The sequence below is a fragment of the Oryctolagus cuniculus genome, chromosome 7 (genome assembly GCF_964237555.1).
Source record: "Oryctolagus cuniculus chromosome 7, mOryCun1.1, whole genome shotgun sequence".
In the NCBI taxonomy this organism is placed as follows: domain Eukaryota; kingdom Metazoa; phylum Chordata; class Mammalia; order Lagomorpha; family Leporidae; genus Oryctolagus; species Oryctolagus cuniculus.
The window spans coordinates 78,409,030-78,434,880 of NC_091438.1; the positions used below are offsets into that span (position 1 = coordinate 78,409,030).

The 25,851-nt window shown below is 38.4% G+C and overlaps 1 protein-coding gene across 6 annotated transcripts in view; it reads right to left on the reverse strand.

Moving 5' to 3' along the window:
• Nucleotides 1-544: 544 nt before the first annotated feature.
• BTBD8 (BTB domain containing 8) overlaps nucleotides 545-25,851 on the reverse strand; it is a 114,157-nt gene continuing 88,850 nt past the window's right edge. For 3 of the 6 annotated variants that reach the window (XM_070078043.1, XM_008264889.4, XM_051857505.2), the window contains 5 exons: nucleotides 22,994-23,717; nucleotides 22,315-22,402; nucleotides 21,784-21,923; nucleotides 16,727-19,045; nucleotides 14,584-15,447 (listed from right to left, as the gene is read on the reverse strand). In XM_070078043.1, coding sequence (XP_069934144.1) covers nucleotides 14,978-15,447; nucleotides 16,727-19,045; nucleotides 21,784-21,923; nucleotides 22,315-22,402; nucleotides 22,994-23,717 — 3,741 coding nt within the window. In that variant the 3' untranslated portion in view covers nucleotides 14,584-14,977. Of the gene's footprint in view, nucleotides 1,097-9,575; nucleotides 9,858-14,583; nucleotides 15,448-16,726; nucleotides 19,046-21,783; nucleotides 21,924-22,314; nucleotides 22,403-22,993; nucleotides 23,718-25,851 lie in introns of those variants that run through there. The other 3 variants (XM_070078046.1, XM_008264890.4, XM_070078044.1) reach the window with 3 other exon arrangements.

Sequence of the window (25,851 nt, forward strand, 5' to 3'; positions counted from 1 at the left end):
TCCACAAAGAAGAACATAAAAACAATCTACTGCAGGATCCAAAAGAAAATCTCAATACACTACTGGCATCCTTAATAGAGTTCCAAACACCCACATATGTTTTATAAACATATATCAGTAAAGTCTAAGAAAGATAGGCTGAAAGGGAAAGTTAATATAAGTTCTGAGTGAAATAGGAAGGCTTTCACTGATATAAAAATTTGCAATCACTGAATTAAAATCCGTAATGAAAGAAAGATTTGATTTTAGGGTATTACTGAATCAGTAATGAAGATTACCTGAGGTATTCCACAATTAAGAGAGAAAGATTAGAGCGAGGTGGTAGAAATAGAGGTAGAGAAAGAAAAAAAAACAATATTTGGTGTTCATGAAGAAGCAACCAAGACAAAAGTAAGAAAATCAAATATATGATGAGAAGAACGCTTTCATGAGGAGTGCAAAAGCCCAAAGACGTAGATGGAAAGGAATATAAATGGCAAAATAAATGACAAACACCTATGTCTAGTTATAGTCTGACAGTGTTTTTAAATGACAAATGTCATAAAAGATTACCTACATTTTATTTCCTACAAAAGAAATAAAAGGTGTTATCTAGGAAAATATAAATATCATGGTAGCTTTACACTTCTCTGTTGCCATATGAAATTACAGGAGATAATTATTTAGAGCTATTTTTCTACCAACTGAGAGATAGGAAGCACTGGCAGTGAGCACTAAAATAACTTAAATGAAGACGCAAACCTAAAAAACTCTTAAATGTGGTCATAAAGCTAAATGTAAATGCACTGCATTGATTTATGTACCTCTTCAGAGCCTTTGGACCCCTCAAACTCCTGATCTGAGACTTGCTCTTCTTGATGCAGATAGCTCATGCAACTCCATGAAAGGTTCATGGCGTTCCTGCAGCAATAAGGCCCGCCTGCTTCAACTGCTGTGTTGTCTCCTGATGCCACCAGCTGGGTCAGTCTTTCCAAGTTGGTGTTAGAGGCTAGCTTTGGCATACACTCTATCATACACGCTGCCGTGGATGCTGTAATGGTTCAGTGAGATCAGTAGGGGCCTATATCACCGTCTGGAAGTGTGGGAGAGTTAATTCCTGTAGGGCAAATGAGAGAAGGAAGAGAGGAGTGAGCAGGTAAACTGTTCATCTTTCCTCCCTAATAGACCATTCCAAAATCTAAAGATTCCTTTGGCCTCTCCAGAGATGTCCTGTGTGACTAACCAACAAACTATCTGTAGTTAAGATTGAGGCAACTTAGTGACTTGCCTCTTTGTATTTGCTTCCCATCCCTGTTTTACTTTACTTTTCCCCTAATTCTCCTCTTATACTGGACTCTACAATAAAGCATTAGTTCCACAAGCTTTGCCTTACGCCCTGTTTTCTAAGAAAGTAGGCTAAAACAAAAATCAAAATTATTCATAAAAGAGAACATGCATACGAGCACAAATAGGAATACAACATACTAAACTTACAGGATGCAGAAAAGCAGTGTTGAGGGAAATTGATATCAGTAAACGCATAAATCAAACAAGGAGAAAGAATTTAAATAAAGAATCTAAATAAATGAAGCAAACTAAGCCCAAAGTTAGTAGAAGGAAGGTAATAATACAGATCACAACAGAAATAAATGAAATAGATACTATAAAATTATAAAAGATCAACAAAACTGAGTATTTTTTAGAAAAATTGACAAGCCATTAGCTAGACTCTTAAAAATGGTGAACATGCAAATAAACAAAATCAGGGATGAAAAAGAGAGAACTGATACCACAGAAATTCAGAGTATCATAAAAAACTGTTATGAACAACTACACATCAACAAATTGCAAAACTAAGAAGAAATGCACCAATTTGTGGACATATATAAACTACCTAGATTGAAACATGAAGAAATGGAAAATTTATACAGAACAATAATTAATGACATGATTGAATTAGTAATGAAGAGTCTCCCATCACAGAAAAGCTCAACACTTGATAATTTTACTACTGAAATCTATCAAACATATGAAGAACTAATACCAATAGATAGGTAGGTAGGTAGGTAGGTAGATAGATACATAGATGAAGGTAACTCAAAAACTTAATGGATAGTTACAATTAAAAGATAGTGCATATTTCCACCAACTTTTTGAAGATCCCTCCTATACTTATGCAACACGTAGTTAACAACAAAGGATGTGTTGTAAATTCCAACATAGCTAGGAAAGAGAATTTTGAGTGTTCTCACCACAGAGAAATGATGCATAGTTAAGCTGATGAATATGGTAATTTCCCTCACTTGATTGCTGCACCATGTATACATTTGAAAGGCTGAAAAAGGGGTGGGTGACAGAGAAAGAGAGATATCTCCCATCCATTGATTCATTCCTCAAATGCCTGTAACAGCTGGGGTGGGGCCAGGCTGCAGCCAGGAGCCAGGAAATCAACCCAAGTCTCTCACGGTATAGATCATCACCTGCTGACTCTCAGGGTATGCATTAGCAGGAAGCTGGAGTGGGGAGCACAGCTGGATCTAGAACCCAGGCATTCCAGTATGGGATGCAGGCATCCTAAAACACTACCGAAGTACCATCTGTCTTTTTTTTTTTTTTTTTTTTTTTAAGATTTATTTATTTGAAAGTCAGAAAGAGAAGGGAGAGGGAGAAAGAGAGAGAGAGAGACAGAGAGAGAGAGAGAGAATCTTCCATCTGCTGGTTCACTCCCTAACTAGCCACAATGGCCAGAGCTGCGCCCATCCAAAGCCAGGAGCCAGGAGCTTCTTCCAGGTCTCTCACACGAGTACAGGGGCCCAAGCACTTGGGCCATCTTCCACTGCTTTCCCAGGCTATAGCAGAGAGCTGGATTGGAAGTAGAGTAGCTGGGACTTGAACCAGCATCCATATAGGATGCCGGCACTGCAGGCAGCAGCTTTACCCACTATGCCACATGGGTGGCAGGAACTTAGCTACATTAGTCATCACCTCTGCCTCCCAGGGAGCCAAGAGAAGAGGTGGATATTGAACCCGGGTGCTCTGATGAGGGACATGGTACCCTACCAGGTATTGTAACCACTAGGTCAGACACACATGTCTGGTTCTTTTACTAATACCTTTGGCTAAATATGAAAATGGCTAAATATATTTTTGTTGTTTACTAGGTTTTTGCATTTTAATTTTTGTTAAAGTTTTCCCTCAGTTTATCTTCTGTCTTGTCATTCTATTTAAGATATTTTGGACATATTTTAGTTCTAAATTGTAAACAGCAAAATTGTCAATCTTCTATTTTAGTTTCAACTGCTATAGTTTCCTAGGTTTTCTGCTTTCTTATAAGGTTATATTAAAATATCACTCATGTTTTCTTTTTTTAAAGGCTTATTTATTTATTTGAAAGAAAGAGTTAGAGATGGATGGAAGAGAGAAAAGAGAGAGGGAGAGAGAGAGAGAGGTCTTCCATCTGATGGTTCACTCCCCAAATAGCCACAATGGCCAGAGCTGGGTGGATCTGAAGCCAGGAACTTCATCTGGGTCTCCCACGCGGGTGCAGGGGCCCAAGCACTTGAGCCATCTTCCACTGCTTTCCCAGGCCATAGTAGAGAGCTGGATTGGAAGTGGAGCAACCAGGACATGAACTAGTGCCCATATGGGATGCCAGCATGTTAAGCCATGATGCCAGCACCCCCACTCATGCTTTGTTATACTACTCGTCTGATTTTGTTGTTCCAAGTTGAAATCTGGCGTGTTTTGTCTTATTTAACCTATTTATATAGATGTACTATGTGACAGTTTTTTCAATATTAAAGCACCTATTATACTAATATACTGCCAGATGTAATCAGAGTTGTGCATTCCTGTGCTGTGATCCAATACTTTTATGCTTTTGCTATCTGTAGTCAGGTTGTAGTGATCACATTATGATGGCTTATTGGATCCGACAGCTTCTTTTCTTTCTGTGTTCTCTGAGATGACTCAGTGACACAAATTAGCACTATTTTGAAAGGTAGAGTTTGAACACTTTCTGAATTCCTTCCAAGGTTGATAATCCATGTAAATTTTCTGAATCCACGTTGGTAATTTATATTTTGATACAAGTCATTCACTTTGTGGAGATTTTCAACTGCATTTTTATGTTTGTGCAAAATACTATATTATTAGTTAACTTCTGTTACTTCCTCTCTTATTTTGTGTATTTATGCTTTATTTCCATTAAGCTAGCAAAGGTTATTTTGTTTTTAAGGATCAACTCTTAGATTTATTTGTTCTACTCTTTCTTTTTCCAATTAAGCCCCCTATTATTTGTTAATTCTTTCTTCTTCCTTTTAATTCAACTGGATGTTATTTTCTAATTTCTCCAATATGCGATTTTCTCTATAATTTACTCTAAATTGGAGAACTACAAGAACATAGTTTATTGGGGCCAGCATTATGGTGTAGTGGGTAAAGTTAGCACCTGGAGTGCCAGCATACCATATGGATGCCAGTTCAAGTCCCGGCTGTGAGAGACCTGAGCCTGGATCAAGGTGCAGCTATTTTAAAATAGACCTCCATCTTGTAACTCGGGCCTGACTGGGCCCTGAACCCTACGCCAAAAGCTCCTGAAAAAAGAAAAATAAATCCCCCTTGCGATAAGCTCCCCTAGCATCAGCCAATCAGCAGAGAGCAGGGAAATACCTGAAGTTCCAGGTGTCTTTTCAGGTAGTTAAGGTGACTGATAACATCCCGAGACCCTGCAGTTTGGTACACACACCCTAGCAGCTTGGACCCTATACTTTAGCCAATCATTTTAAAAAGCATCAACCCCAAAAGCCATCCAATCACCTTTACTAGCTCCATTCCCACTGCTGGCTGCACTAATCAATTTTTAGAGATGTTCTTTGAATTTCCCACGGAATGAGATGATTTGTTGAAAAGTGTTATAATGTATAGAATGTCTCTGAAAACCCTATAAAAACCCCATTCACTGAAGAGTTGGGGCTCTCAACCAGACTCGGACCTGCAATAAAACTCTTAAGTGTTTCACAGTGGATTTGGCTCCTTGGTGGTCTTTGGGGACAATGGAAATGGGCATAACAGCTGCTCCACTTCTGATCCAACTCTCTTCTATGGCCTTGGAAAGCAGTAGAAGATGGCCCAACTCCTTGGGCCAAGAGGGCTGGCACAGTGGCTCACTTGGTTAATCCTCTGCCTGCGGGCACCGGGTTCTAGTCCCAGTTGCTCCTCTTCCAGTCCAGCTCTCAGCTGTGGCCTGGGAAAACAGTGGAGGATGGCCCAAGTCCTTGGGCCCCTGCACCCGCATGTGAGACCAGGAGGAAGCACCTGGCTCCTGGCTTCAGACTGGCGTAACTCTGGCTGTAGTGGCCATTTGGGGGGTGAACCAATGGGAGGAAGACCTTTCTCTCTGTCTGTCTGTCTCTCTCTCTTTCACTGTCTAACTCTATCGAATAAAAAAAAAAGCAGTTGAAAGAAAAACTTTTGACATTTTAAATTTAGCAGAGTTTATTTGAGCAAATTCATGAATTGCACAGTACTCAAACTCAGAATAGGTTCAGCCAGCTCAGCTCTGCAATGGGGATTATTTATAGCCAGAAAAGGGCAATAAAGTACAGAAATAGCTTCACCAGCTGCAGCTCCACCTTTTGTCTTATTAGAACATGGTCTGATCAATTGGCAGCTTGAGATTGGCTGAGGATTGGCTGTTCATGATTGGTGGATACTGAGCTGCTTGTTCTACCCCTAAGGGAGGCTTTCAGTTTGTTATCTACTGGGTTAGATTGTAGTTTCCTATGTAGGAACTGAAGATATGAAGACAGCCTCAGGTCCATGGCCTCTTGCTTATTTATCAAAGCAGAGCATGTATGTTTTTGAGACCTGACTGTATATACATAAAAGGACCATTTTGTGAGAGTGTTAGACATCTTCTTTTCCAAGCATGTGATTATTTAAATGCAGATATAGTTCAATTGCAATTTTTAAAACTTATCTTTCTTTCCAGGATCTAAGATTGAGATGACATAGAAGGAGAAGAGGTAAACCCCAGTATACTTTATGTGAAAACCCTTTTAGGGAAAAATGTTATATCTTCGCATAAAACTAACATTCCCGAGTATGTTCCTGATGTGAGGAGTCAGATGAGTTAATAGGTAGGCAATGGAATTTGGGGTGTAAAATATTTGCTTCCTTCCCCAAAACCTTATCTTTAGCAAGAACAAATAGGCCAACCTGTTTTTTTTTTTTTTTTTTTTTTTTTTTTTTTTTTTTTTTTGACAGGCAGAGTGGACAGTGAGAGAGACAGAGAGAAAGGTCTTCCTTTGCCGTTGGTTCACCCTCTAATGGCCGCTGCGGCCAGCGCACTGCGGCCGGCACACCGCGCTGATCTGATGGCAGGAGCCAGGTGCTTCTCCTGGTCTCCCTTGGGGTGCAGGGCCCAAGCACTTGGGCCATCCTCCACTGCACTCCCTGGCCACAGCAGAGAGCTGGCCTGGAAGAGGGGCAACTGGGACAGAATCCAGCGCCCTGACTGGGACTAGCACCCGGTGTGCCAGCACCACAAGGTGGAGGATTAGCCTAGTGAGCCGCGGCGCTGGCCTGCCAACCTGTTTTTACCATGAGAGTAGCAAGGGAGCGCTTCCTGAGCTCACAGCTTATGTGAAAACAAGTTACTTCTTCCACCCTTCTGTATTTTTTTTTTTTTATGATTTACGTATTTATTTTTAAGAGTTACACAGAAAGAGAAGGAGAGGCAGAGAGAAAGGTCTTCCATCCACTGGTTCACTTCCCAATTGGCCGCAACAGCCAGAGCTGTACCAATCCGAAGCCAGGAGCCAGGAGCTTCTTCCAGGTCTCCCACACAGATGCAGAGGCCCAAGCATCTGGGCCATTTTTTACTTCTTTCCCAGGCCATAGCAGAGAGCTGAATCAGAAGTGGAGCAACCGGGACTCGAACCGGCACCCATATGGGATGCCGGCACTGCAGGCGGCAGCTTTACCCACTCTGCCACAGCACCGGTTCCCTGTATGGTTTTTTGTTTTAGCAGGCCAGACAGGCCTTTTGATGGGTTTTCTCTCCATCTGGTAACTGAATACCAATCTGATTGCCAAGGTTTTTTTTTTGCTTCCAAATTGTACTTAAAAACCTGAATGCCATGGGGCCTTTTGGGTTTTTTTCTTTCTTGAAATCCCCCCTCCATGCCACTCTGGCTGGAGGCTTTTGACTGTAATAAATCTACGTAAATCTCTCTGCTGTCAGCTCGGAAATTCTTCTTTCCTGTGAGACAAAGAACTGAGGTGACAATAATTTCTCCACTGCCATTTTCCTGTAAAACTGACTTGGAAATTCAATGTTTAATTGGTCGAGAGAACATTAAAAAAATACAAAGAATGGAAATTCTCATTTAGTATTAAAATTCTTGTGTTAATATTGCCTAAATATTGAAGTAATTAATAAACCAACATATGAGGTGAATCATTTTTTAAATTAATTGATTTACTTGAAAAGCAGAGAATTACAGAAAGAGGGAGAGACACACAGAGAGAGGGACATCTTCTGTCATTTGATTCACTCCTCACATGGCCATAATAGCCAGGGCTGGGCCAAGCCAAAGCCAGGAGCCTGGAATTCCTGGGTTTTCCACATAGGTGGCAAAGGCCCCATCCTTCACTGCCCGTCCAGGTGCACTAGCAGGGAGCTGGACTACAAGTGGAGCAGCGGGACTCGATCTGGTGCTCATATGGGAGGCAGGTGTCTCAGATGGTGGCTTAACCTGCTGCACCATAATACCAGCCCTGAGAGGTGAATCATTGACACCATGCAATATTTACATGGTAGAAAGACATTTCTCATATCTAGCTAAGCCAAATTCAAAGTAAGCCTGGTGTCAGAATTTATAATACAAAAATAGTATCAACATCACCAGAGAGGAATATGTAGCTAATTCCAACTCTAAAATAGCTCCTGTAAGAATTCGTTAAACTGAGCCAAAGTTCCCATCCTAGCACTTCTCCCTGAAAAGAAAAAAAAGGGAAGAGAAAGGAAGGGGAGGGAAGGGGAGGGGAGGGGAGGGAGAGGGGAGGAAAGGGAGAGGGAAGGGAAGGGAAGGGAAGGGAAGGGAAGGGAAGGGAAGGGAAGGGAGAGGGAAGGGAAGGGAAAGGAGAGGGAAGGGAGAGGGAAGGGAGAGGGAAGGGAAGGAAAGGGAGAGGGAAGGGAGAGGGAAAGGAAGGGAAGGGAGAGGGAAGGGAGAGGGAAGGGAAGGAAAGGGAGAGGGAAGGGAGAGGGGAGGGAAGGGAGAGGGAAGGGAAGGGAGAGGGAGGGAGGGAGGGAAGGAAGGAAGACTTGTAGCAAAAAGAGTGGACATGTGGAAAGATTGTGGTTTGTTGGGTTTCTGAATTTTGAAAGACATTATATTGTGTACCTTAATGTTCTTAATGATATCTCAAATTTACATCTAAATTGAAAGTTGTCTTTTTTTTTCTGACCAGGAATCATTAGCTTTCCACTTAACCTGTGCTATTTACTCATAAACAATAAAACTCACTTTTCTGTACTAGAAAACATGAAAAATTATGGGTGAGTTAAAAGATAAAAATAATTTATAACCCCCCCCCACTTAACTATAACCACCATTTACAATAGAACTTCAGATTCATTGCAATCCTTATCAAAACACCAAAAGCCATGTTTCACAGAAATAGAAAAAAAATCCCAAAATTTACATAGAACCATAAAAGATCCCAAACAGACAAAGCAATATTTAACAAAAAGATCAAAACTATAGTCATCACACTATCTGATGTCAAAATATACTATGGTGATATAGTAAAATCAGTATGGTACTGGTGCAAAAACAGGTATTAGGTCCCATGGAACAAAACAGAGAACCCAGAAATAAATCCACACATTTATGGTCAACTGATCCTTGGTAAAGACACCAAGAACACAGTGGGGAAATCAATAAATAGTGCTGAGAAAACTAGATGTCCACATGCAGAATATAAAACCAGACACTTATCCCATATACAAATGTCAACTCCAGGTAAACACTTAAATATAAGACCTGAAATAATAAAACTCCTAGGAGAAAACATAAGGAAAAAGCTTGTTGACATTGGTCTATGCAATTATTCTTTGGATCTGATCCCATGAGTACAAGGAACAAAAGCAAAAACAGACAAATGAGATAACACCAAACTGGAAATCTTCTGCACAGCAAAGGAAACAACAACAGTGTGAAAAGACAGCCTACAGACTGGGATAATGTATTTGCAAACAATATATATGCTAAAGGGTTAATAATCAGCAACAAAGATGCACGCAAACAAAGTGAAAGGATAGAAAAAGATATTCCATGCCAACAGAAACCAAAGGAGAGCTGGTGTAGCCATCATAATATCAGACAAAATAGACTTCAACACAAAAACTGTTAAAATAGACAAAGAAAGGCACTATGTGTTGATTAAGGGATCAATTCAACAGGATGATGTAACTATTATCAACGTATATGCACCTAATTACAGTGCACCTGGCTATTTAAAGAGAAAACTTAAGGGATCTAAAGGGAGATATAGACTCCACTACAATAGTAATGGGGGACTTCAGTAACCCACTTTCAGCAATGGACAGATCAACCAGAAGAAAATTAACAAAGAAACAGCAGAGTTAACTGACATTATAGACCAAATGGACCTAACAGTTATCTACAGAACTTTTCATTCTACAAGTGTAGAATACACATGCTTCTCACAAGTGGATGGAACTTTCTCTAGGATTGACCACATGCTAGGACATAAAGCAAGTCTCAGCAAATTCAAAAAAAAATTGAAATCATACCATGTATCTTCTTGGACCACAATGGAATAACTGGAAATCAGCAACTCAGGAATCTCTAGAATATATGCAGACACATAGAGACTTAACAACATGTTCCTGAATGAAGAAATTTCATTGAAGAAATCAAAAGAGAAATCAAAAAATTTCTGGAACAAATGAAGATGACAATACAACATATCAAAACTAATGGAAGGGGCTGGCACTGTGGCACAGTGGGTTACAGCCCTGGCCTGAAACGCCAGCATCCCATATGGGCGCCGGTTCTAGTCCCAGCTGCTCCTCTTCTGATCCAGCTCTCTGCTATGGCTTGGGATAGCAATGAAAGATGGCCCAGGTCCTTGGGCCCCTGCACCCACGTGGGAGACCTGGAAGAAGCTCCTGGCTCCTGGCTTCGGATCATCACAGCTCTGGTCATTGCGGCCACCTGGGGAGTGAACCAACAGATAGAAGACTTCTGTCTCTGTCTCTATCTCTCTCTGTAACTCTGCCTTTCAAATAAATAAATAAATCAATCTTAAAAAAAAAAAAACTAATGGGATACAGCAAAAGCAGTGTTAAGAGGAATGTTTATAGCAATTGGTGCCTACATCAAGAAATTGGAAAGGCACCACGTAAATGAGCTATCAGTGCATCTCAAGGATCTAGAAAAATAACAGCAAACCAAACTCAAAACTATTACAATAAAATAAATGATTAAAATTAGAGAAGAAACAAAATTGAAATAAAAAATACAAAAGATTAGCAAAACGAAGAGCTGATTTTTTGAAAAACTAAACAAAATTTACACACCAATGGCCCAACCAAGAAAAAAAAAGAGGGAAAAAAATTAGAGATGATGAAAAAGGAAATTAACAACAGACATCACAGAAATAAAAAGAATCATCAGAAATTACTACAAAGAACTGTATGCCAACAAACTGGAAAACCTAGTTAATAAATGGATAGATTCCTGGACACATACAACCTACATAAATTGAGCCATGAAGACATAGAAAACATAAACAGACCCTTAACCAAGACAGAAATTGAATCAGTAATAAAGACCCTCCCAGCAAGGAAAAGCCCAGGGCCAGATGGCTTCACTGATGAATTCCACCAGACATTTAAAAAGAACTAACTCCAATTCTTCTCAAGCTATTCAAAACAACTGAAAGGGAAGGAATCCTCTGAAAATTCTCTCTATGAAGCCAGCATCACTTTATTTCCTAAACATGAAAAAGATACAACAGAGAAAGAGAACTACAGACCAATTTCCCTGAAGCACATAGATGCAAAAATCCTCAACAAAATACTATCCAATCAAATCCAACAACACATGAAAAAGATCATTCACCCAGACCAAGTGGGATTTATCCCTGGTATGCAAGGATGGTTCAACATTTGCAAATCAATCAATTTGAAACATCACATTAACAAACTGAAGAACAGAACACGTATGTTTATCTCAATAGATGCAAAGCAAGCATGTGATAAAATACAATACCATTTCATGACGAAAACGCTAAGCAAATTTGGTATAGAAGGAACATTCCTTAACACAATCAAGGCAATCTATGACAAATCCATAGCCAGTTTCATAATGAATGGGGAAAAACGGAAGCATTCCCACTATGATCCAGAATCAGACACGGGTGCCCACTCTCACAACTGCTATTCAATATAGTCCTGGAAGTTTTAGGCAGAGCCATTAGGCAAGAAAAAGAAATCAAAGGGATACAAATTGGAAGGAGGAAGTCAAACTATCCCTATTGCAGATGACATGATTCTATATATAGGGGATCCAAAAGGCTCTACTAAGACTATTGGAACTCATAGAAAGAGTTTGGTAAAGTAGCAGGATATAAAATCAACACACAAAAATCAATAGCCAGACCCTTACCTTACACCTTACACAAAAAATGCACTCAAAATGGATTAAAGACCTAAATCTATGACCCAATGCCATCAAATTATTAGAGAACATTGGGGAAACCCTACAAGACATTGGCATAGGCAAACAGTTCTTGGAAAAGGCCCCAGAGGCACAGGCAATCAAAGCCAAAATTGACAAATGGGATTATATCAAATTGAGAAGATTCTGTACTACAAAAGAAACACTCAGGAAAGTGAAGAGACAACTGACAGGATGGGAGAAATTATTTGCAAACTATTCAACTGATAAAGGATTAATAAGTGGACTATATAAAGAGATCAAGAAACTCAGCAGGGGCTGGTACTGTGGCAAAGCGGGTAAAGCTGCAGCCTCCAGTGTATGCATCCCATATAGGCACCGGTTTGAGTCCCAGTTGCTCCACTTCTCATCCAGCTCTCTTCTGTGGCCTGGGAAAGCAGTAGAAAATGGCCCATGTCCTTGTGCTTCTGCACCCACATGGGAGACCTGGAAGAAGTTTCTGGCTCCTGGTTTCAGATCGGGGCAGCTCCAGCCATTGCAGCCAATTGGGGAATGAATCATTGGATGGAAGACCTCTCTGTCTGCCTCTCCTTCTCTGTGTAACTCTGACTTTCAAATAAATAAATTTATCTTAAAAAAAAAAAAGAAATTCAACAAAAACAACAAAAAAATCAACCCAGTTAAGAGATAGGCAAAGGACTTAAAGAAGTATTTTTCAAAAGAGGAAACCCAGATGGCCAACAGACACATAAAAAAATGTTCAGGATCACAAGCTATCAGGGAAATGCATATCAAAGCCACAATGAGGTTTCACCTCACCCCAGTTAGAATGGCCTTCATACAGAAATCAACAAACAACAAATGCTGGAGAGGATGTGGGGGAAAAGGTATCCTAATCCACTGTTGGTGGGAATGTAAACTGGTAAAGCCACTATGGAAGACAGTATGGAGATACCTCAGAAATCTGAATATAGAATTATAATATGAGCTAGCCATCCCACTCCTGGGAATTTGCCCAAGGGAAATGAAATCAGCATATGAGTTATCTGTACCTCCATGCTTATTGCAATTCAATTCACAATAGCTAAGATATGGAGTCCAATCATTTGTAGACTGGATAAAGAAATTATAGGATATGTATACCAAGGAATACTACCAAAAAATGTAATCTGGTCATCTGCAACAAAATGGATGAAACTTGAAAACATCATACTTAGTGAAATAAGCCAGTCTGAAAAGGCCAAATACCATATGTTCTACCTGACCAGTGATAAGTAAAAAGCACTTAAAAGGCAATCTGTAAAAGTGAAATTGATACTTTGAGAAGCAATGACTTTGAGGAACAGTTTTTTTTTTTTTAACTATTTGTTAAACTCTTTACTTAACATAGAGTTAATCACATGCACTTAAAAGGCAATCTGTAAAAGTGAAATTGATACTTTGAGAAGCAATGACTTTGAACAACCCTTGTCTCTACTGTTGAGGAACATTTTTTTTTTTAAACTATTTGCTAAACTCTTTACTTAACACAGAGTTAATCACATGTGTATAAAGTTAATTGAGAATAGAGCTTAGTAAAAAAAATGAGAATAGGAGACGGAGGAGGAAGAGGAATGGGAGAGTGAGTGGCAGCACAGGTATGGTGGGAAGAATCACCATGTTCCTAAAGTTGTAATTATGAAACATATGAAGTTTGTATTCCTTAAATAAAAGGTTTCTGGGTAAATAAAAGAGTAGTAACTTTGTGGCGTAATAGATTAAATAGCTAAAGCTAATTATGTTATTATATAAGAACAAATGATTGTGTATTAATGATTGCTGATATTCAATATAGTTAGATTCTCCCTGTTGATCACTTGTTGAAAAATTTGCTAATTTAGAAAAAGAACTAAAATACTTCTCAAATTTCTGATCTACAGGTATTTTAGGGAAAAAGCTTTTAGAAACCAATATATGAAATCTCATTACCCTAAGGGCAAACATCTACCAATATCAAAAGTTCAAGTATTCACTCCCCAGTTGCACTTTTTAGGAAATGTTTTCTCTTTTGCCTTTCAAACAAAATTAGAGAGTGAAAGCCAATCTGATCAAGAAAATAGGGAGGCTGGTGCTGTGACATAGTAGGTTAAGCCTTTGCCTGTGGTGCTAACTTCCCATGTGAGCACCTGTTCAGGTCCTGGCTGCTCCTCTTCTGTCCAGCTCTCTGCTTATGGCCTGGGAAAGTAGTGGAAGATGGCCCACATGCTTGGACCCCTGCAACTACATTGGAGACTGGGAAGAAGCTCCTGGCTCCTGGCTTCGGATCAGCCTAGCTCTGGCCACTGCAGCCATTTGGGGAGTGAACCAACAGATGAATAACCTTTGCTTTTCCCTCTCTCGGCCTGTAACTCTAACTCTCAAATAAAAAAAAATAAATCTTAAAATAAAAAGGAACTAAAGTTTAGAGACAAGCAAAAAAAAGCACAGAGACAATTCAATTCAATTCAATTCAATTCAATTCAATTCAATTCCATGAATGTCTCACATACCCGTTTTCAAGTTATTATTCAGTGCCAGCATACTGCAGGTGCAATTCCAAAATATTCCTTACATGGAATAGAAAAAATGGAGAGTACTGAACTCTGAGTCTCTGTAGATAAGGCAGGGAGACAGTTTCCCCACTGTTTTTCAATATGGGGCAGATGCCTCTTTCTGGATAAATTTCAAAAAGAAAGACACAGGAATTTCTCTTGTTTTATTAGCAGCGTGGTTGAAATTTGGGAAGAACTTGCTTCACAATTTCGTGGACCTGCACTGTTGGGAAAGCTAAATGTTTTTTCCAACATTCAGCTATCAGCCTGAACCATTCCAATCTGAGTCCGAATGTTATTCACAGAGTAACTCTATAAACTGACACAAACACAGCAGTATTTTTATTGTTAAATTACTATGTCACTATATGCCAAGCAAAAAGTAAAGGGCGGATGTACTGTGCATTCACATTTTCAATTCTTGATTGGTAAACAAGTGAACAAAGGATCAGTTAGGAATGGAAAACTGAAGCAAGTAAGTCTTCTAATTTCCCCCAATAATTACAGAAAACATGCTGGACATGTTAGAAAACACCTTTTTCTACATGTGGTATCATATTAATAAATAAACTATGTTTTACCTCAACAATTTGGAAAGATTTTCACAATATTAAGAATCTTTATCTGGCTAATGCAATTATCATTTGGATAGAATATAGGCATCAAAAAATAAAGGGGTGCCATAGTTTAAAATTTTCTAAAATGTTAACACTCTTAATGTTGAGTTTCCAGTTCCAGAATTGTCCATTCCCCTTGAGGTGAACAATCTTCAGAGGAAAAACTGGCCATGCTGATACTTGCTGAGGAATTATCAAGCGGAGATGTTAGTTCGCTCCATCTGCTCAAAGTGCCAACATGTGCTGTACCCTGAGGTTTTGAGCTGTCTCGTGCTAAAAGTAGTGTCTGATTGATTAGATACTGTGCTAAGTTTAAGTCTTCTGGGACAGAATCTGTAATATTTAAGTTTGAATCCTGTTCAGAGAGCAGTTGTTTTAGTAGTGTCCAATCTTGTTCTGCAAAGTGTTGATCATCTTCAAAATCTGTATCTGTAACGTGTGTTTCTGCTTCCCTTTTCTGTTCAAATGCTTCTATTACATCCATCTCATATATTGGAGAGAGGGTTTTTGCAGGCCGATGGTCAGACATGCAGGTTTGTGCCAGTGTGTCACAATCATCTATGTCTCCTGAAATAATTCATAATACTACACAATGTAAAAACTGCACATGTTGGTACTCCTCAGAGTTTTGTAGAACAATATTAACATAATACAACAGAGATAGTCCAAAAAACACAAAATGGGGAAAATAACGCAAATAAATTGACAAGATTTTTGAGGCATTTCTTTTTCTAAGTTAAAAAATTCAAAGTATTGTTCAGCAGCAAAATCAACACAAGCAACTAATAATAATTCTCCATATCTTAAGTTGAAAACTTGTGATACAGAAAACAACATAAATTATTGAAACAGAAACATAGAATGTGCACATATATCTAATACACTACAATAGGAACGTAAAGAGGAAAAAAGACATAGTTATTTGATGGTGACTTTTAAGGTAAGTCAATTCCAAAAGGGGAAATAAATACATTTTATCTAAAGGCTTATTTGTATATTGCACATGCAAAGGAGGATACAAGCAAGGACAAACAAACATAAAAGTACAACTTTGAAAGATCTCCCTATTCTTATAATTTTGCTGAATAGGGACTAATGATCAGTACTTTTCTTAGGTATGATACACAATAGCTACTCAGTCAGCCACTATTGCATATTCTCAATTTGGGTCATTAATTTGAATTATTAATAAGGAACATAAAAACATAAAAAAAACAGACAGGAAATCATCTAAGCATGTGAAATAAGCCTGGGCTTTTTTCATATATTATCACTACTTCTAAATATAATCTCTTTTAGGAAATTCATCTTTTTAATTAAAAATTTCAGAATAGAATTATAGTGCTCCTGAAAGTCTTAATCTCTGTAAAACGTATATAAATTGTAATAATCAATCTAGTTGTTAAAATAGTTCAGTGCTTTTAGTTACATATTACTATAGTTATTGCACAGCCCTCTTAGATACTAGCAAGTCCATAAATCATATCTAATATATAATAAAATTTCTTAGTCAAGAATTCTTATGTTAAATTAGTTATAAATAACTATAAATAATAGCAAACTAAGTTTTTCTCTTTATTCCTTCATGTAAAGTCTCTTAATAGGTTAGCTCTAACAAACAACCCAATTTTTTACTAGCTATCAATTCTTGATCACGATTTTTAAGTGAACAATAAAGATGAATCATTAGCTAATTTTCCTTTATTGAGATATTTACGTTTTCATTTAAAATTTGAATCTGTTGCTTAATTTTAGCTAACTGAAAGATAACATTCAGGGCTACATACAACTTTAAAATTCTATAAATTCATGTTCTGCATTTGGCATTTCTATTTCTGTACATTACCTGCAGATAAAGCAACATTAGCTTTTACGGCAGCTGCGGAATGGCTCTCTTTGATTTGACCTTCCTGAGGCAGAACTTGACTCCGAAAAGAGTCGAGAGATTTTGCAGAGCTGTTCTTTGGTATGTCAGAACTGGCTTCTCTTTGATGAAGCTCCAAATGGCATGGTCTTTCTTGAGATTTCATGTCAGCATCTAGGAGTCTGCTGCGTTGCTGCAAGCTGTTATCCACACTGCTTCTACTGTTTGTTTTTTTATCTTCTGGAAGAGGCAGTCTGTCTCCTTTGGACAGGCCATCTATTGTGTTCTTTTTTTCTGTGGTGGAAATAATTTGTTTATCGTTTCTTGAAGAATCAATGCTACTTAGACGTACGAGAGTGTTTTCATTTTTATATATACCCTTGCCTTTATCTTGCTGTTTACATTCTAAAATACTAGCTTCTCTCCCTTGTTCTGAGAATCGAGAATAGCAGGTCCTTCCATGACGTTCATGAGAAATGCCATCAAAAACATCCGAAGGTGAAAGAGCATCTGCGGGAGCCTGAAAGGGAGTGTGGCCTTCCCCTTCATCAGACCCCAGTTCTTCACATTCATCTACGGAAAGTAAAACTGACCTTTTAAACTTTTTAGTTGTAGAAAATTCACGACTTTCATTTTCAGTTGCATCTTCAAAAGCTAAATTAATTATTCCTTGAAACTGCTGTGCAGCTGCATTACAGACAGAGAGATTTTCTGCCATATTTTCAGCTTCAGACCGTTCATCTTCCGTTTCATCAGCTGAAGAAGAAACTTGATCTATTTCCTGAGCAAACTGCACATTGCCTCGTGGAATATTTTCTTTCTCCCTAGGGTGGATTACTGTAGATCGTGGCCAGATTTCTGGTCTCTTCCTAGGAATCTCATCATCACTTGTTGAGTTAACTTGGAAAAGATCATTACTACTTTGCTTTTTCATTTTTACTTCAATTCTTAAATTACTATCATATATTTTTAATTCTTCAGGAGTACTGGTATCACTGCTACTTCTTCCAAGAAAATCATGGCACAGCATAGTGCCACACTTAGAAATGCCTCTGTCGTTCGACCCATCGTCATCCTGAGACCCCCCAGCATCATAGTCTTCAGATCTGGGCTTTATGTCGTCGGAGGATGTCGTAGCACTGCCAGTGTCTGACTCGGGACTCTCTCGCGGATGTAGAACACTGGTACTCAAATTCCAGTGGCCCATGAATGGGGCTTCTGGAGTTCCATGGCTCTCTGGAGTTTCTGCTGTTTCCATATTTTTAGGAGAATTTTTTCCTGATAGTTTCCCTGAAAAACTTTTGGAAGAAATATCTGAGTCCGCTGTTGCATGTTTGTCTTCACTTATAGCAAAGTCATCAGAGAACTGACTAGGAATTCTGGGTTCTCCTACATGACCTGTACATTTTCTGTCATCCTGAACAGAATTTAAGGTACCGTTTGTCCTTTCAGGAACACAAGATAAAACATCTTTCACACACATAATGCTTGACTTGTGGTTTGTACCTACGTGATTGTCCTTCTCTGATAGTAAATGAATTTGCTCTGTATTTGTTGAGTCTAGACCACAAATTGGACTCGAGTTCAGGGAGTTTTTATCTGGATTTGAAATCATGGGTTTTAGGGCAGTGGTGCTACAAAATTTTGCATCTACATTATTACTTCCAGCAGAATTTTGAGTTGCACTGTAACGATCTGTTTCTTTGTGACTGGGAAATTTCGTTTCACTTCCATCTGAACAAATCTGGTTTGATTCCAGTTCATGCTCCATTGATTTCTCCAGCTTTGAAATGTTTTGGCATTCTAACATCAACTTATCTTGTTCTTGATTGTTCAGTAGTTTTTGTGGGTCCAGTTTGTGTGACGACTGGCAAGCTTCTGCAACACTGACTTCAGGCGCAAGGTTAACGACAGGCCTGTGAGACTTCTGTTCAGAAAGACTGTCCCCGTTATTATTATCTTGTACATCACGAAGCATACTTTTTTGGACAAGAGATGTTTCGCTTTTTAATGGTCTTTGAGAAGATGACTGCGTTTTCAGCATTACCTGTGCAGGAAGAGTCTTTTGTTTTGAATCTTTATTATTCAACGTTTCACCCTTCCTTGGCTGATTGAGGTTTTTAGGCATTGCTGCTATTTTTGCATTAACCTTAGACATAGGTGCCTGTCCTTGCTTGGCAATTTTTCTCTTGGGTGTTTGTTTATCTGTAGTTGTATTGTGTTCCAACTTTGTCACATTTTCATCAGATTGCCTTGAAGAAACTGAAGATTTTACTGAATTTGGTGACTCTCCTTGGGATCCTAAGAAAAGTTTAGAAATATAACTTTGAATTTTTCAGTGAAGTTCTGTATTTGTTTTTTAATTACTTTAGAAAAAATAAAGTCAACAAAACAATGAAAGGATAACATATCTGTGATTAAAAAAAAGAACAGATTAGAAGCTAGTCATAGGATAAAATTAACTATTTTTTAATTAAAAATACGGGACTATTCCAAATCTTAGTAAAAAATGATTAAAACAGGATCTTTTTCAAGTAAAGAAACTTGATCCATATGTCAAAGTTGGATTTGTACAGGGGTGGGAAAGTCCGATTTTCTCACATCAAAGAAGGGTCTTCCTTTTGAAGCTTTTTGGGAAAAAAATAGATATGCTCTATATAGCTAAAAAGAGAATCAAGCTAAATATAAAACAGAATTATTGAAGTTGTTGCAGTTTGTTTCTTCAAACATAAATTAACCCAATTTACTTCTCATAATCAGGTAATTATTATTGCAGTTCATTAGGTTTAATAATTTAGATCAGCAGTGGAAACTAGAACTGATGACTGAAGGGAAAGAGGGATTAATTTTGGGAATCCATTTGATTACACTGGTTAAAGTCTTATAGATAGTTTTGAGCATTCAAATCTATCAGAGAATTATCAACTACTTCTAAATATTTGCTTTTTATCTGTTGCTAGAATATGAATAATTGTTCAGTGCTTTTTTATTGTTGGTATTAATCTAAATAAAAATTATTTTTATGATTTTATAAGCTGCTCTCACATATATAAATGCTTAATACATAATGCAATTTTAAATGAGTCATTATATTAGCAAGTTATTTAATCTCATCAATACTTTTTTCTAAGAACATTGGAAACCAATGGGGGGATTGAGGGAAAGTATGGTTATCTTCTTAGAATTGTATCTATAGGGGTTGGTACTGTGGCATAGTGGACTGGGCATCTGCCTGTGGCACTGGCATCCCATATGGGCACAGGTTTATGTCCTGGCCGCTCCTCTTCCAATCCAGCTCTCTGCTATGACCTAGGAAAGCAGTGAAAGATGGCCTAAGTGCTTGGACCTCTGTATCTAAGTGGGAGACCCAGAAGGAACTCTGGCTCTTGGCTTCGGTTCAGCTCAGATCCTGCCACTGAGGCCATTTGGGGAGTGAACCAGAGGATGGAAGACCTTTCTCTTTCTCTCCCTCTGTCTGTAACTCTTTTCTCTCAAATAAATAAATATTTTTTTAAAAAGAATTGCATCTATGAAATATGTTCTCTTTATATTAATAATTTTTTTAAAATGTGCATAGCACAGATTTTGGGGAGAAAATTCTTCCTCTATATATTATACCAGTCTAGATTGGACCATTTTTTTTTTTTAAGATTTATTTATTGGCTGGTGCTATGGCTCACTTAGCTAATCCTCAGCCTGTGGTGCCAGCACCCCATGTTCTAGTCCTGGTTGGGACGCCGGATTTGTCCCGGTTGCTCCTCTTCCAGTCCAGCTCTCTGCTGTGGCCCCGGAAGGCAGTGGAGGATGGCACTTGGGAGACCAGGAGGAAGCACCTGGCTCCTGGCTTCGGATCCGTGCAGCGCGCCGGCTGTAGCAACCATTTGGGGGGTGAGCCAACGGAAAAAGGAAGACCTTCCTCTCTGTCTCTCTCACTGTCTAACTCTGCCTGTCAAAAAAAAAAAAAAAAAAAAAGATTCATTTATTTATTTGAAAGAGTTACAGAGAGAGAGAGAGAGAGAGAGAGAGAGAGAGAGAAAGGTCTTCCATCCACTGGTTCACTCTCCAATTGGCTGCAATGGCCAGAGCTATGCCAATACCAAGCCAGGAGCCAGGAGCTTCCTCCAGGTGTTCCCATGCAGGTATAGGGGCCCATGGACTTGGGTCATCTTCTGCTGCTTTCCCAGGCCATAGCAGAGAGCTGGATTGGAAGTGGAGCAGCCAGGACTCGAAATGGCAGCCATATGGGATGCCGGCACTGAAAGCAGCGGCTTTACCTGCTATGCTAGAGTGCCGGCCCCAAGGACCATTATTTTTTCAAAGAATTCTTTATTTTGGTTTTACAGATGGAATCCTATAGTTATCAATGATATTTTCAAGAAATATGAAAATATATGCTTATGAAAGGACCAGAAAAAAACAGATAAATTAGTAATTCCTTTAATTATCTCTCATAAAAGATAATAAGGGCCGGCGCCGTGGCTCAATAGGCTAATCCTCCGCCTAGCGGCGCCGGCACACCGGGTTCTAGTCCCAGTTGGGGCGCCGGATTCTGTCCCGGTTGCCCCTCTTCCAGGCCAGCTCTCTGCTGTGGCCCGGGAGTGCAGTGGAGGATGGCCCAAGTGATTGGTCCCTGCACCCGCATGGGAGACCAGGAGAAGCACCTGGCTCCTGGCTTCGGATCAGCGCGGTGCGCCGGCCACAGCGCACCGGCTGCAGCGGCCATTGGAGGGTGAACCAACAGCAAAAGGAAGACCTTTCTCTCTGTCTCTCTCTCTCTCTCTCTCTCACTGTCCACTCTGCCTGTAAAAAAAAAAAAAAAAAAAAAGATAATAAAAAACCAAACTCACATCTCAAACACTTCCCTGAAAAGTAAATGTGTAAATTTTTTTTCTCTAGAGTGTGAATCAAATTGTGAAATGAGTGGAATCATGTTATACAATGATTTTGCTTATTTGCTATGGCAGATCCAAGTCAGGGTCCTGGTTATCTAATTTTAACAAAAATACTACTTTTGGAATCCAGGACTATTTCAGCTTTACCTTGAGTTTTAGCAAGATTACTTGGGGCACTCTTGGTCCTCTGCTGAGCTGTAGCACATCCACTCCCATTCCCTCTTTTCTTCAAAACTGCTTGTGGTACTGGATCACTACATCCTTTGCCACTGACCTTCTTTAGTATGCTAAGAAAAATGGTTAGCATTCAGTATCACACTGAGATTCCAAAAAATTAACTTTTAAAACATCCATACATGAAATATATTTTTCTCAAGAAATAAAAAACATAGTTTTTCTAATAACAGAATCATCTGTTCACAAGTGTTTAAGTTTATAAAACTATTGCTGAAGTACAATAAAGTAATAAGTATAATCATGCATCATGAACAATATTCTAATATTTTACATTGATCATTCTACATATACTTTTTTCAATGAGAAAATAATTTAAAATATCATTATATAAAAACATTAATTTTTAACAAAGAAATTTTTAAAATATTCAACTAGAAGTTGGTATACAATTAACTTTCAGAGAAAGCTAATCTACAGATAATATACTGAATGGAGACCTACCTATTATTTATATTATTGTCTGGTTCATGAGTGTTTTTTTTATTAGAAGTTCCATTGGTAACTCTTGAAACAGGTCGAGATTTTATGGCTATAAATTAAGAACAAGTGAGTCATGAGATGGAATATATTTAATATGCAACAACTGTGTAAATTTACTGGCTACACACTATAAGTAAAATTAAATGTTAAAGTAGGAATTGTTTTCCCTCAGTTTGCATGAATACAACAGATAAATAATTTTTGGCATGTGAAACTAAATAAAAGCTCTAATACAAGATCATATTTTTCTAGGAACTTTAACTGTCAGAATCTGTTAAAAATTAGACTGCTGGGGGTGCTGCTATGGCACAGAGGTTTAAGCTGCAGCCTGTGATGCCAGAATCCTGCATCAGAGAACTGGTTTAAGACCTGGCTGTTTCCTTTCTGATCCAGCTCCCTGCTAATATGCCTGGGAAGACAGTGGAAGATGGCCCAAGTGCTTGGGCCCCTGCCACTCATGTGGAAGACCTGGATGGAGTTCTGGGTTTTTTGCTTTGGCCTTACCCAGCCAGGGGCTGCTGCAACCATCTGGGGAGTGATTCAGTAGATGGAAGATCTCTCTCTTTCTCTCCCCTCTCTCTATCACTCTGCCTTTCAAATAAATAAATCTTATTTTAAAAATTAGATTGCCAAGACCTACCCACAGTGGAAGTTTTGACACTCTCTACACTGTTTTTCACCATCTGTCCTGAAGAATTGCAAAACGAAGGCTTATGACCAGAAGACTTCTCTGCACCCATTGATCCATTTTCTTCTGGTTCATTGAGACATTCAGTGGAAATCAGTAACTCCATACTTGAATTTGTAGATCTGTTGGACTGTCCTGCAATGCTGGGACATGGAGAATTTTTCCCGGTCATTTTCTTCAAAGGCTTTGCTCTGGCCTGTACATTTGAGTTTCCAGTAAGTGTCTTGGGTCTGGCACCTGTAATCTGCCCTGTTTGATTTCCATTTTCCATTGATTTCCCTTTTCCATTTACTGAGTTTTTCTGTCCAGCTGCTGCTGCTGGTGCTGGTCTTTCCACAACTTGTCTAGATGACATGGTTTCCAACTTTGCATTGTCATTGTTTTCTGTTTTGGGCTTTACTATAGTTTTAGGCTTTCCAGAAACACTTTTTTCCCCAGTTTTTAATTCTTTTGTAATCTTAGATGCTATTTTCATATCATCCTTTTCCTTTAAACCATCATGCTTAAGAGTTTTATTTGTACTATTTCTGTGAGTGCTTGAGGAATGTCCAGAAGCTCCTAATCCATCCGACTTCATCTTTTGATTAGCAGAGACAGAACTCCAGCAGTCTTTCTTGCTATTTCTCCTGCAAGACTTTTTGTTTATAACACCTGCATCAGAAACTTGTCTCCTTTGCTATAAAGAAGAAAGAAAAATACTTAGTAACTTAACTGAAGTCTTTGGCATTTAATACTTACTATTTCAAAAAGCCACTTTTTAAAAGAGAGAAAAAAAAAAGCGAAGTTCCTTTGGTGATTTAGGGTCACTCAAAACTTGAATTGTCTTTTTATTATTTGATCAAAACTTTCTGTCTCTGGTTATATTATCTCAATTAAATCTGAAATACAGTATAAAATGTTTATTTAAAAGGCATGCTGTTTTAACTTCTGAAGTACAGATTAATATCTAAAATTTCAGGATATCTTCAGTGAATGATATCCCAGGTTATGTCTAATAAACCATGTTCATACCTCACCTCACTTAACCCTCATAATATTTCTATGAAATAGTTCCTGCGGCTATTTCTATTTCTTAGACAAGAAATTGGAGATGAAAGCACGTATGTGACTTATCTAAGGTCACATCTGGTAAAGGGTGCAGTTAGGACTAGAGCTCATGATTTACTGCCTGAAACAGGTAGTCATATAAATGGTCCAAGCTGAGGAACCTTACAGATTTTACAAAAACTATCTCTTCATCAGACTTTACCATCAAAAATTTAATCCTCCATGCTAAGACTAGTTTATTTCTTAGTTTATGTAACAGTTTCTTTCTTTTTTAGAGCTTCTAAGCAAAATACCATTTTATTATCTGAAACGCTTCATTTTTAAAAGAACATTATTAGCCAGCTAGAGGAAGTGGAGAAAACAAGAGGTCCTAAGATTAACTGAAATAGGTAAAAAGTAGAAAACAAAGGGCCACTGAAGACAAATCCACCTACTTCATCATTTTGCTTAGAACCAACCATTGGTATGCAAGGGAACAATAAATCTTAAAAGCTGGTAGGAATTTTAGAATAAAATTTTAAGATTATATTGTCATTTTTCATATAAATATGTAAGTGCTTCTTTTTTCTCCTTTGGAAAGTTGTATGACAGCCTATGTTGTCTTCACCTTTTGTTTCTAAACCCCTTGGCACCTTGCCCATCCCATACCAGGCACCCCATAATGTTGAAAAATGTTAAAACTGAGCATATATTGCTATATAGTTCCAGGTCTAATTATTTCTAAGTATGAAAAGCTCTTAATTACATTAATTGTGTAACATAAAATATAATGTGCTACTTATGTATATATGTGCATGCAAGCATACACACACAGAGAAAGAGATGTGAAATAAATAAATAAATAACTTGGCTGAATTTATGTAAAAGCAAGGTATGGTGATAAAGGAATCACCATATACTTGTCCTGGCTTTGCCTTTACCTGACCTATTTAAGAAGAGATACTCACATCTCTGGGCATAGAATCTCATGTCTACAGTACAGAGACTTGTCCTAGTCATAGGAATGTTCTAAGATTCTGTCCAATACTTCTAAAGCTCAGAGATGCTCATTTTAAAATTTTTATTCTTTCTTCCTTTCTTGACCAAATCTTAGCTAAACAAAAACCAAAACAAACAAAAACCCCCTAAAACCACATTTCTTTACTTTAATACCTAAAACCAGGCCTTTTAGAACACTTTTCACATTAAAACTGATTCTACTTAATTTATGCTGTCTTTGAATCTATACATTTTGAAGTATTATGCTATGGGTGAAATTTATGTGGTAAATGGGGTAACTACACTCCATTAAAATTTCTCATTAACATGATACAGTATTATGAGGACTTAACATGTTGGTGTATCTAAGCACTGTCAGACTTATATCTGCAAAGCTTACATATATTTATTATACAGCAATGGTCAACTGGGAGTGGTCACCACATGCTACTTACAGAAAAGTAGACAAGTGGCTAATCCACTAAGGTAGGGGTAGGGAACTTTTTTCTGCCGAGGGCATCTGCATATTTGTAACATCATTTGTAGGCTATACAAAAATATCAATTTAAAAATGAACCTGCTACAGATTAGCTGAATTTCAAGTCCCATCTGCAGTGCCTTGGCAAGGCCAGACCAAATGAGTTCGCAGCCATCCATGGCCCATGGGCCAGATGTTCCCTATCCTTGCCTGAAAGCATGCCTCTTGATAGCTTTTTGTGTTCTAGTACTATTTCCTCTTTCCTTTTTTGTTAAATTTTTATCGTAGGGGGCTGGCACTGTGGTGC